At 43.5% G+C, this 12,933-nt stretch overlaps 1 protein-coding gene across 4 annotated transcripts in view; it reads right to left on the reverse strand.

The window, feature by feature from the left end:
- The window catches only part of nbeab (neurobeachin b), a gene marked incomplete at its 5' end in the record, with an annotated part of 172,100 nt that overhangs the window by 93,676 nt on the left and 65,491 nt on the right, over positions 1 to 12,933 (reverse strand). For 2 of the 4 annotated variants that reach the window (XM_084019133.1, XM_084019131.1), the window contains 9 exons: positions 980 to 1,143; positions 5,597 to 6,014; positions 7,730 to 7,895; positions 8,286 to 8,351; positions 8,674 to 8,801; positions 9,462 to 9,642; positions 10,462 to 10,615; positions 10,806 to 11,017; positions 11,834 to 12,823. In XM_084019133.1, coding sequence (XP_083875259.1) covers positions 980 to 1,143; positions 5,597 to 6,014; positions 7,730 to 7,895; positions 8,286 to 8,351; positions 8,674 to 8,801; positions 9,462 to 9,642; positions 10,462 to 10,615; positions 10,806 to 11,017; positions 11,834 to 12,823 — 2,479 coding nt within the window. Of the gene's footprint in view, positions 1 to 979; positions 1,144 to 5,596; positions 6,015 to 7,729; positions 7,896 to 8,285; positions 8,394 to 8,673; positions 8,802 to 9,461; positions 9,643 to 10,461; positions 10,616 to 10,805; positions 11,018 to 11,833; positions 12,824 to 12,933 lie in introns of all 4 variants that reach the window. The other 2 variants (XM_084019132.1, XM_084019130.1) reach the window with 1 other exon arrangement.

Genomic DNA, 12,933 nt, shown 5'->3' on the forward strand with positions numbered 1-12,933 from the left:
TTACAATGGCATAATTGAAAGAAGAGGAAGAAAATAGGATGTTTTAACACCAAATGCAACCTGACCCGACAATGGACTTCAGCAGTCAGAGAAACGTAGCAAGCCTTTTTTCTTCTTCTTGATTTTGAATAAAATTGAATAATTCTATGCGCATAGTGCACCGAATCTTTAACTGAAGCCAAGTGCACCTACGCTGGTCGCTCAAACTGGTGCCAGCAGCAACATATGAAACTATTTTGCTTGCTAAAGACGTCAAAGATGAAGAATCAAGAGACATACAAAAACAACACGACATTAATTTTTTACATATCACACTTGGTCTTGGTATAACAGCACAACTTAGGGTATCGTAATGGCATTCATTCAAAGTATGAAACCATAAGGTTAAAACCAGTGAGAGTGGGATCACTGGATCTGGTTGAGGCTTTAGCTGAAAGCACACTTTGACTTGGATGCATTTCTCACACTCCTGCAGAGGGGATCAGAAATGTTTTTTTTAAAGCTTTTTATTAGCTCCTAATGGTTCTCGGTGTTAAGTGGGGCCTTTCAGAAGCCTAGACTACAGGAGCCCTGAGGTGGAACTGGTTTAAAGCAGCAGAGCCACAGGAGAAGCAACGTGACAGCAGGGGGAAGGAGAGGAGGCTGGCAAGTCAATCACCGGAAAGCCTGGTTTTAACTATTATATATGCATTTGTTAATAAACAGTCCAGGTAGATTAAAATAGAGATGTCTGATGTTGTTGTATCTGAAGGAATCCTGATGTCTGAAGAGGAGTTTTATGCAGTCGTGCACAGAGCGGCTGCAGACACTAACAGGAAGCTAAAGAGGGCCATCTAGTGGTGGAAATATGCCCCTGCACAGGAATCACTCGATCACATGATCCAGCAGAGAGACTCATGTTGCTCTAAAGAATATTATTCAAGATTAACCACATTAACCGGGCTGAAGTATAAAACCAGTAACCCTGTGCATGACCTACCCGTGGTGTTGATCATGCTTTTGGGGGTCGCAGAGGCAGCGGCGAAGATGTTGGGGGTGCTGCCAGCTGTCAGTCCAGCAGAGGTGCTGCTGCTGCTGCTGCTTCCCACTGTGTTAACGGCTAGGCTGCCAGGGGAGGTTTTCTTCACAGGCACCACCACACTCCTACAGGGGACACACACACACACACACACACACACACACACACACACACACACACACACACACACACACACACACACACACACACACACACACACACACACACACACACACACACACACACACACACACACAAAATATGTTTCATTCCCACATGCATGTACAAAAAACTGTTAAATTATTAGAAACAGAAAATCACATCATTACAGTGCAGAGTAAAAACACATGTACAATTGATTATAATGGAGGGGCATCGGAGTAGCACAATAAAGAGGAAAATATCCTTTTGTGGGTTTCCCTACCAAAGTGCCCTTGAGCAATAATGGCAAGGGTGCTGTAGTAAGTGCAGGTGGTAACTGTAGGTCAAGGGTGACTTTTTTTTCTATTTTTGTAAAGAAGGTTATGGTTGAAATCAAATTTATGATAAATTGTGTCATAAGAAAACTGATCTTGACTTTCAAAACTGTAGAAATTCTAATCCTCTTTTAAAAAAAATCCCTAATTGTTAAGAAAAATAAAGTAGTCATCTTCATCATCTCTTCTCTCGGGTCCTGCAGACATTACGTTAATCAGGACTTTCAGAAAGGTAAACATCCTGACCTGTGACTCCATCCGTCAGCATAACGCATGCAATGCAAACACACACACACACACACACACAGTCTGAAGTAAATAACCCTGGAGGGCAAGAGGCCAGCATGCCATTTCCTACACGTTCCCTTATATCTGCTTTTGCCACCGCTGGCTCTCCGTTGGCCTCTGCTCTGCTCAGAAGAGCTGAAAACATCCCGACCTCATTAGAGGCTTCCAGGAGCAACTTGGCAGTTGTTACTGACACCCATTTGCATAGCAACTGTCTGTGTTCAAACTGGCTGAACTACAGCTCACTGAGCAGGAGATCCAGGGCCTTTCTATTTAACATCTGCTCTGTCCAGACATACAGAGAAATATGACATAAAGTACATATTTGTAGATTATGGCCTACATTTGTCAAGTTTTCCAAAGAAACTGAAAATCAGAATAAACCATGATAAATAATGATATATATATTTTTAGTCAAGTAGAAAAAAAGCACATGCATGCATGCATGAAGTCCTATATGTAAACATAATAATTTCCATTCCATATATAAGCACACACATCTGGATATAAAACTCTATGATAGTCAATATACCTCGATACAACCATACCAAACACACACACACACACACACACACACACACACACACACACACACACACACACACACACTGTATATGAATGTATGTATGGAACATCTGACTTCCATAAGGGATCATACTTTTTATAAATAATAATAATAATATATGACTTTTTTTTTAAATAATAACATTGTCATATAGAGATAACAAAAATGCTTTGTTTATTTATTTAACCTCAACTTTAAACCTCAACTATGGCAGCATATATTCTATTTAGCTACCTCACCCTTAAATAAAGCCAGCCTGATAATTTAAGAACGTGGAAAACCTCTTCATGTCGTTATTTATTAATCATAGCAGTGGCTTCCCCTTTATCTGTGGACACTACTGTCGCAAACATGAAAACAAGAAGAGCTTGTGGCGTCTCGATTTGAAAGTTACACTTGTGATCTCATGTAACAGTGCAGGAGAAAACAGACACACAACTAACCCACCAGACCTCCGTTCACATGCAATCTGATTGGTCAAGGATTAAAGATGATGCAGTCAACTTGGCCCTGAGAGAGCTCCCTGACAGGAAGGAGAAGGAGAGCTTGTCCTTATCAGGTCTGCATGGCCTTAGGGTTTGTGAGGATGCCAGATAATGTCTTGTCCAATCTCTGGCATTTACTCTGGGCGACACAGGCCAGGCCTCGGCTCTGTCACGAGCTAAGCCTGCCGTCATCTGAAGCAAATCCCCAGAAAGCCTTCCTCAACCAAACAAGACAGACTTTTATTGTCTTATGTTACAATTAAGCTGTATATCCACAGTCCATTTCACAGATGAGACGAAAACACGCTGGACTCCGTGTGAAACGCATCTAAACTGGCCTTCAGGCTTTTTGTAATTTCTCACATCCTCTTCTAAGATTTCTCAAAATGATCAATTTTATGGCGTTTTATGCAACTATGGATGAAATCTATGAAACGTAGATTATTATTACACTTTAAGTGACCTTAAAACAACAGGTTTACAAGATAAAAAATAGTAATATACTTTTTTTTTATTCAGTCAGTCAGTCAGGAGAGAGCCAGAAAAGCTTAAAAGCTAACTGAAATATTGTGATTATCTCCAGATACATTTGCTTTGAAGAACACTCATGACAAGTATGATTTATTTAGTAGATCTCTGACGTGCTCTCCTCTGTGAAATCTCGTCGACAGAAATCAACGATAGCGTGTTTTGTTTTGATTACCGGAAGTCGGCATGAAATGAATCCTGCATTCCAAACGTATGCGTTGCATGTATTACCCAGCAGAGAGTCTGGCTGTTCTCTGGCATTGCAGGGACGTTACATTCAATCTACTGGATGTAGATAAAACATGAACCTCTTTTAATGAATAATTAATTAGCCGAGTACTCATGAATTATGCATAGATTATCTAGTGCATATTTTATTAATAGAATTTTCTTAATTGAGTTGCAGCCGAGTTGAATAAAGCAAGGATTAATCTTTGAATTAATATTAATTAGTTCTGCTGCTGTGGGAAATGACTGTCGAGTAAAGTATAAACAAAGAAATGCCTCCTTTTATAAAATCCAACATATGGAATTTAAACTAATAGTGCTTTATTCACAAATACAGGGATAGATACGGAGGAGACGTGCTTACTGTTCATCCCAGTGCAAATTAAATCCTATTAGCATTGCTTTGCATGAGAAAAATCAAATATGCAACGACAAACACTCATGGCGCTCTTTTAAAGACTTTAGGGGAACGAGAGGAAGTCCACTGAAGTATTTCTGTACTGTATTCCCATCTGGTCTGATGGACATCTGGATGTTAAGTATTTAAACCTCCTCTATGAAGTAGAGGGGCCTATGCGACGACTGCTCCCTTGCACTGCACTTAAAGCCATTTTTCCCCTTCTCTTTTTCTTTTTTGATGTTGTCACTCCCAATCTATTGTCGCCCAGGCAGACAAATGAAAGGCCTGTCCACGTCTGGCAGCTCATTTCACTGGCAGGTGGCAAACAATTAGACACAGCAAATAAAGGCTCGAGGGGCAGCGACATGAAAAGCATGAGACAAAGTTGTATATGTGGTCGGGAGGGTTTGTGTGAAAGCATTTCAAAAATAATACACTTTGCTGTGGCGACTCATTTCAGGCTGCCAGGTCCCATTACGGGTGTGAGCGGTGAGGGCGACACGGCTGGCCACTGTGTGGCGTGAGGCCGCTTCTGTTTAATCTGTCATCAACGCCCTGGAGACCCCCCACCCCCACCTTTCTCAGCTGTCCTCTCTCCACATCCTCCTCCATTTTCTCCCCTATTCATCAGGCTCGCCTCTGCACAGGCAAAAGCATGCATTAAAGAGAAGGGAGGCCCCATTGTTCCTCCTGACTCGGCGTGTCCTCCGTCATCTCTCTGGAGCCTGGCGGCGATTACACACAAACTCTACCAAATCACTGGCGGCCAATTGACAGGATGAGTTCTTGTTTGTGCTAAACCAACGAAACTCCATTAAGAAAAAATATGATTTTCACAACTATCAACCATAGGAGACAGGCATCCCACGCTTGAATCTCGAAATCCCTGCAGAAGTTTGTCAACTCCCAAATTCAGACGGATTACTGTGTAGTTTTATCTAATCCAGGAACGTAAATAAACCGCTTGTGCTTTCGAGACCTTTTCAAACACAGGAATTCCTCACCGTGGGGATGAATACAATACAAGCGGCCTGAAATGAATAATGTGTTGAATGCTACTTAGAAACCATTAGTGGTACACTGGATGATTTAGATAAACCCAGGGGATTAACATCAGCGCTTTACGCTCGCTTGAGTGATAGCACGTGCACACACACATCACTTATGGGATGAAATGTTAGCACACTATCCTCGGAGAAATGTAAACCTCGGATAATGACACAGTCAAACATTTGATATAATTAATTGTTATTTTGTTTCAGATCATCTAGGTTTGTTTTAGGCTTCGACAAAGTTTGCTTTACCTATTGAGAACAATATTAAACTCACGTTCACTTAGTGAGTTTCTGTCAACATCAAGTCTGAAGTTACTTATATTATTCATTTTTAAGAGCATGTTTTCCCACTGCAATAATAATGCGATAAATGCAGAATAAATGTTCAGTTTGATGGACTTGATAACTCAAGGAAGTGAAATAACCACAATCCAATGCTTGGAAAATGCATCCAAAAAGCAACAGGGTTGCAAAATGGTGATGTAGAGTGTATATGGCTTGTGGTAAAGAGATCATCTGTTCAACAGACTATCAACCAATGACACGTCCTCACCTGTCAAAGGAGTGAAACTGCATGGGGAGCATGGTCTGGGCCTGGGTGTTGGCAGCAGGGTCTGGGTAGGACACGGGCTCCAGCCCAGCCTCCATGCCCTCCACTGGAGCGGCCACCAGGCTCTTCAGTATCTCCTTGACATTGATGCCCTTGTTGGGCTGGCTGATGCTGATGAAGGAGGAGTGGGATTTCAGCACCTCCCCGCCGGGTGATTCAGACAGACTCTCCTGGGACTTCTTCACCTCTGAGGACAGCGTAGATATGAGCAGTCCGGCGGTGTGGTCCAGATCAGACCCGTTAAGGACGCTGGCTAGCTGCTCCTCTCCGATACCGGAGTCCGTATGGGGAAGGGAGCTTCCTTTGTACAGGTCTGATGGCACGGGATGGTCCTTACCGCTGTCAGGTGCTAGAGGTGTTTCTGTAGAACGCAGGGAACGGGGAGTGAGATGTAGGCTACGGTTAGCCACATACAAATGTATGTAAAATACTAATTATCTACATAATAATACAATTGTATTGTATTGTTACTGTGACTACATTTCTTACAAAAAACTCATTTTCATGATAATTTCTGAAGAAACGACCTAATGTTCAAATGATGCCAGATCCTCATATTAGACATTCTCACATTTGGTGGTTTCACATGATCCCAACACTTTATTGATCAAAAATATCACACATATTTATCTAGTCTACCTATAAGTCTGCTACCAACATAATAAGAATGATCGAGAGGAGTAAGAATTGTGGACTTAAAACCAAACAATCAACAAATATTGATGAATCAAAATGAATTCCAGATCTAGCTTTATATTCCTAGCCAAAGAGTAAATTTAGCACGTGTAGAAAGTATGCCAACGCGGCTTCTTAGATCTCTCTCCAGAAACTCTGATCCTCCGGCGGGATTATCGTTCTGTTATTCTTCTTCCATGCTAATAAAACATACATGAATCCCTTTCTTCGGATCCCTCTTGCCTTAAGCCTTGGGAGGATATTTAACTGCTGTGAAACAGTGACGGAGGAGTCAGATAGCTGCTCTATTATTCTGGCACATAATATCCTGGATACTGTACCTTTCTATATACACAAGATGCTGAGTGTGAAATAAGGGTTTTATTAAAATCTGCAGCATTGAATCACACATTGAAAAACAGCAAACAGCAAACTGTCCCCCTCCCAGAAACCTACAGGGGTACCTTTCTAGTCTACTTCTAGATTCTGGTTCAATCTAAACCAGTGGTTACCTACAGTAGATGCAAAGCTGGCCATATTAATATTCATCACATGGCCTCCTAATGAGGTCAGCAGGGCCTGATTTAGCCAGTCGTCTGGCTTGCTGGTCCATCAGACAATCGTCTGCCACATGCCGTCTGGAAAATTCCCCCATTTTCTGGTGAAATTTATGAAGGCGGCAGTGTGCCTCTCTCCTCCCAGCAACCTCTATGATCCCATTCTCCTCTGGTGGATTGCTTGCCTAATGGGCACTGACAGATGGGGCTGAAAATAGCAAGCCTGGCTCCACTGCCCCAAAAACCCACAGAAGTTGGCCTCCATGTTGCTGCTTTCCCATCTCTCAACTTCTCGCCGATCATCTTCTCTTTATTTATTTCCTGTGTCTTCCATGCTCTTCAAATTACACTCCCGTATCTCCTGCAGCCTCCCCCCCCCCCCCCCCCCCTTCCTCTTATTCCGTTGATTCTCTTCACCTTCTGATTGAAAGGAAGTTGATAAAGTATGCTCACTCGTGCATCCCATAACAGCAAGTTGGCACTGCAGCAGACGTTGCATTAAACCTTTGTAGGCAGCCGCTGATTTGCTTTCATGTGGTCTAATGTATGATTTATGACTTGAGGCAAACGCTACCTTTCATTTCAGAGAGAACCATGATGCCAACTGAAGTTCATAACTACCATCTCCAGCCCCGGTCTCCGTTTGCTTCCACATTTAAATCTGCGTGGTGCGTGTGAGCCAGTGGACTGCCTGCTATTTTACCAAATGAGCATTTAGCTCAAGCTGACAGCAAGAAAGGACCAAGGACACTTACTATTCATTTCTATCAGACAGTCACCACAAGCTAAGATGAGTGAGGGAGGATGGATGGAAGAAAGGAAGGAAGGCTGCAGCTGCTCACACCTGTGCTGGTCGGGGAGTTGATCTCCTGACGCATGCTGCGGCCTGATTGGCTTATCCTGGCGGTCTCACGCTGTGGCTCCAGGATGTCGCGGTACTTGGAGACCATGAGGACGGAGATGAAGTACACCACAGCTAAAGCCAGGAACTGGGCTTGCTTACTGTCATCCTGTGGAGGGGAATCACAACACACGGCGTTGCCACATTCAGAAGATCTCATTTCATTTTCACACAATCCACTGCAGTTGTTCTCTCACAGCTAATGCATCTTGTATAGAGCTTGAGGACACATTCATATACTCTTATACTCTCAACGCCTGCTGTGAAATATGAGGCTTTGAAATATATACGTTCAGATTTAGTGGGCTTGTGTTCAACAGACAGCAGCTCAGTTGACAAGGACACCTTTGGTGTTTCACCTGTTGAGTGAAGGGTATTACATTGCAGTTTGTCTGCCAACACAAAACTAATCCTATTGTTATCCTCTCTACCTGCAGCCAAGCCTCTGAGACAAACGCATGCACGCCGTGCACATACACACACACACATCAGCACTCACCACATCACGGAACACCACGGCGCGCAGTCGATTGATGTCCACGTCCTGCAAAAGGCGATCAGGGTCCTTGATGGGAGACAGGTTACTAGGGACAGTCTCTATGGCTGTCTAAAGCGGAAAAATAACACGCTTCTCTGTTTTTACTATTAAAATTGCTATATAAATCGAATAGAAAAGTATATAAATGCTATTACTGTTCATTTTACAGAACTCAAGAGGTTAGAAAACAGTCAAATATGCAACCGAAGTCAACATTTGTATGGAAGTACAAGTTAGAAGAAGTGAGATGAGGTCATATTATAAGAATATGGTGCTCTTACAGTAAAATGCATTGTTTGAATGAATGTGAATTAAATGTTTCTTGGGACACAGAAACCACACATCCTACCTTGTTGGAAGTCCCAGCATTTTGCAGGATTTCCTGAGTCTTGTTGTTGATGGGCATGAAAGGCTTATTTCCTCTGTCTCTTTGTCTCTGCCTGCACTCAAGACAGTTCCTCACAGCCACACAACACACTGCACGCACACACACACACACACACACACACACACACACACACACACACACACACACACACACACACACACACACACACACACACACACACACACACACACACACACACACGGAGGCTCTCATTTCAAAGTTACATGGAAATTAAATGTTGATAATATGCATGACCATTTTAAAATGAATCAGTTATCTCCGATGACTGTTTGTTTCAGGCTGCCAGCCTAGAGCCCCGGAGTGAAATTAGCAGCCAGACTGATTTCACACTGAAGCCAGTGATGAGAAACTCGATGTTTGCAACAAGGACAGTGAAGTCTGAAGGACATTCTCCCCCCCCCCATCCTCCAGAGTTGCGGTCAACAATCTAACAAACAGACACAAGCACTCACAGACCAACAGGCACATAGAGATATAGACACAGGAAATTGACCATATGAGACACACCAATGACAGATTTAAAAAGCTGCCATTTGCAAAGATTACCCGATGATCTTGTCATTTATTGACTTTATTAGTATACACATAACAATGGGCTCTAAAAGATCAAAGTATTTTTGAAGATTAGAGGAATTATTACTGTATGAAGATATTGTACTTGTTTTACTGTCTCGCTGCACTGACTGACCTTCACATTTACAGCAGCAAACACACGATCATGACCTTACCTAGTCTGAGGCACTGACGCATCAGGCCCCCAGAGGACATGTTCTTCTCAGCCTCGATCTCACTGAAGTTGAGGGAGCTGGAGAACACCAACACGTCCACCATCACCATGAGACGGGACAGGAAAGTGATGGCGGTCTCTGAGGACATGCCCTGCGTCGCCTCGATGTTCTCCAACTCCGTCTGGCACCAGCAACAAGGAAGACACCGGTCACATAAAACTAATATATAATCAGAACATCTTCCTCATTTTCACATCTGCTTAATAAAGCATAGTTTTTAAACATGAAGATGCAACAGAATATGGAATATCACAGTTATAAACACAGGTGCTGCTGACTTTAGGGACATATACTCAGTGGCAGGCCAGGAAGAGAGCAGCAGAATGGGGCATTCATATTGTGTGAGTGTGAGTGTGCTCTCATTTCTAGGGGAGGAGAGATAATTGTAAAAATATGTAAAAATTGGTGGAGATGGATCTGAGCTCCAACTTCACCCAAATGAATATTTTTTTTAAATATCTTTTTTAAGGCGTAGAGCAAAAGGAAACATTGTTCCTCGTTTCCTTTGTGTTAAAGTACATTTTTGAGAAGGGTGCCATTTTTTTAATCAGTCCATTTTTAGTTCTATTTAATGAATATCAAAATCAAAAGAGTTATGAATAAAGTGATCAAGAGAGCTACATTTGAATAGCGTAATTAATAATCATGGCACGGACAAAGTATACAAAATAAAAAGATTAAAATCCAGTTTAGTTCAAGCCTGCACATTCAATCTAATAATGACAGTAGACTGATACAAGTAAATGTGAACGGCACACAGAGAAGTTAATTAAAACCTAAAGTAATGTCCTTGGCATTAACTGAAGCAGAGTGAAGCTAAGTAAAAACACACTTGCATTGTCCTGTACAAAACTACAGACATCCACACACCAAACGGTTATACTACACTACCACTAGATGGCATGATGCCCCCACAGTGAAGACAGTGAAGTGCACTTACAGTCGGAGACGTGGCCGCTGAGAGAAGGGGCAAGATCCCTCCACAAGCGATGATGATGTTGTCTACCATTTGGGAGATGAGGTGGATGGTGTTGTGGACAAAAATAATGTTCTCATTACTATTAACAAAGTCCATGACAGATTTGGTGGAGTGGCTGCAGGGAAAGGATGACAAAAAAAGATTATTATGGGCATTTTTCATATTATATAAATCCTGCGGCAACTTTACTGTGCAGTAAACCAAAAACATTTATAGGATGTATAAAAAAAAACAGTGAGGAACCACGACAAGCATCCTGCTCACCCTCCCTGTTTCTCAGGCGTACATTAACCAGCATTACACACCTCCTCCAGACATGGACGTCACTCTCTAGTGCAAACAGCAGGTCGGTGAGCAGTCTCTGGTGCATGGCTGACCATTTGAACTCCGGGATGCGGAACATGGTGGTGCGTGGGCCGGGGCTGAACTGCCGCCGCTGCTCCTCTGTCATCGGCGTCCCCATGAAGTCCACGTGTATATCCCTCTCCATCTGAGTGGCGAGGCGGCCATGCAGATTCTGATGAAAGACCAAGGAATCGGGAAAATGTAGTAAACTCGTCATCTTTAGATGCTGTTTTCAAAGCAGTTACTCATCATTTTCTTCTGTCAAGATCGATAGTGCATACTTATTGAGATATAACACTACTGTCATACTATTCACTATGAATGATGAGCCCTCGGATTACCTCTTCCTGTATAAGGGTAAGAAAAAATAACAAGCTTAATGCAACCTCTAAATAGAAGTTCAATGAGTCAGCAAGTTGCTGCAAAAAAAAAAGCAGCAATGAATTGAACATGAGCAATTACGCAACAAAAGAGAAAGGTTTAAAAATAAGCCCGGCCTCCCGCTGGCCCTCCATGAGTGACCTAGTCCCGGTGAAGGAGCCTGACCTCTGAGAAAGAGCACAGCTCATACGGGAGAGTAAGGAGCAAATCCCAGGCGATTGATGCGGCACAGAGCTTTGTCTATTTCTGCACTTCTGTTGGGCTATTCCAGCAGCCCACTTTCCTCAGTCTCAGAGGGACCTTGTCTGATGTGCACCAGGCCATCCTGTCCCCATTACAACCAGGGCTGGGGAAAGGAATGGTCCCTGTGGGTCTGTTAACACAGTACTGCTCATGAAAGGCCGACACACCCTGACAATAGCAAATGGTCTCCCGACTGCTTTCCCACTCTATGACCCTGTGCTGCTCTGTTTCAGTATTCATGATCGTCTGCTGTTTTATTTTCCTCTGGTAACGTTTTCCATTTTTTTTTCATGTAAAAGTTTAAAAATGGGAAGACTGAGTAACTTTATTTACATGAATTAGCTACATTTGGTTTGGCACCAACCTGTTTGGTGACTGTCGTCTGAATCTTCCTCGTCTCCTTGTCTTTGCCATCATCTGATCGCTCCGTGTCAGAATCTGCTGCACTGCTTGTCTTAACAGCTGAGGGCTGGCCTTGGGATGCCGCTGCAGCGATGCCCTCTGTGACCTCTGGCCTTGTGGAGGAGGCCTCAGCCGCGGTGCCAGCCACAGAGCTGATGCCCTCCAAGGCTGCCTGTAGTTCAAACTCATCCCTCTCCAGGATACTGGGTAAGCAGCCAAGCTCAGAGCCGTCTGTTATGTGAGCAAGGCCTAGGTCATTGCTGGCACTGGTGTGGACTGGAGGCTCTGGGCTGGGCAGTACCAGGGGATCAGCTGTACTGAGATCAGGCAGAGGCTGCTCTTCCATGCTGCCTGCCGCCTTGCCAAACTGGAAGTTGTTGCTGTTGGGGATGCTGTCCTTCTCATCATCTAGAGTAATGAGAGGGGGTGCATTCTGGTCGTCCATGTTGCACTTTGGCAACAACACACTGTTGACGTTACTGTGGAGCTTTTCCACAGCAGCACAATAAACATTATCCAACAGAGAATCCACGGCCACCAGTGCTCCGTTCTCAGATACCCCCAGAGTTTCAGAGGACAGGTCCATATCATCTAGCTTAACCTCTGTAGCCTCCACCTTTTCAGCCTTGATGTCCACCAGAAGGTCATGAACTTCGACCCTGACCCCATCTACCGTTGCCTCCGTTCCTCTGAGACCCTCGTCAGGTCCCTTCCCTTCTGCCAGGAGGTTGCGTGAGTCTGCACTCTCAAAGTCCTTCTCGCTCTCAGGTGTCTGGGAGTTATCGTCCATTTCTCGGAGCTCTATTCCACCGTTGATGCCAGAGGCCTGAGCAGAAAGACCAGAGATGGTGCTGACCAAACCCTTCTTTCCTTTCTTAATATTCTCCTCCTCCTGACGCTGGTACTCTTCATACATCTTAGCCAAGTACTCTTTATGTGCCTCATATGTCACCTAAGGGCAACATTATGGACAACGTTAGCAGCTGTGAAGATCATTTTAGGAGAAGTTAACAGTTGATATATAAGACAAAGAAGATTATAATGTCTCCCTCCTCGTTCCTC

This window comes from Eutrigla gurnardus, assembly GCF_963514095.1.
Source record: "Eutrigla gurnardus genome assembly, chromosome: 10".
NCBI classification, from domain to species: domain Eukaryota; kingdom Metazoa; phylum Chordata; class Actinopteri; order Perciformes; family Triglidae; genus Eutrigla; species Eutrigla gurnardus.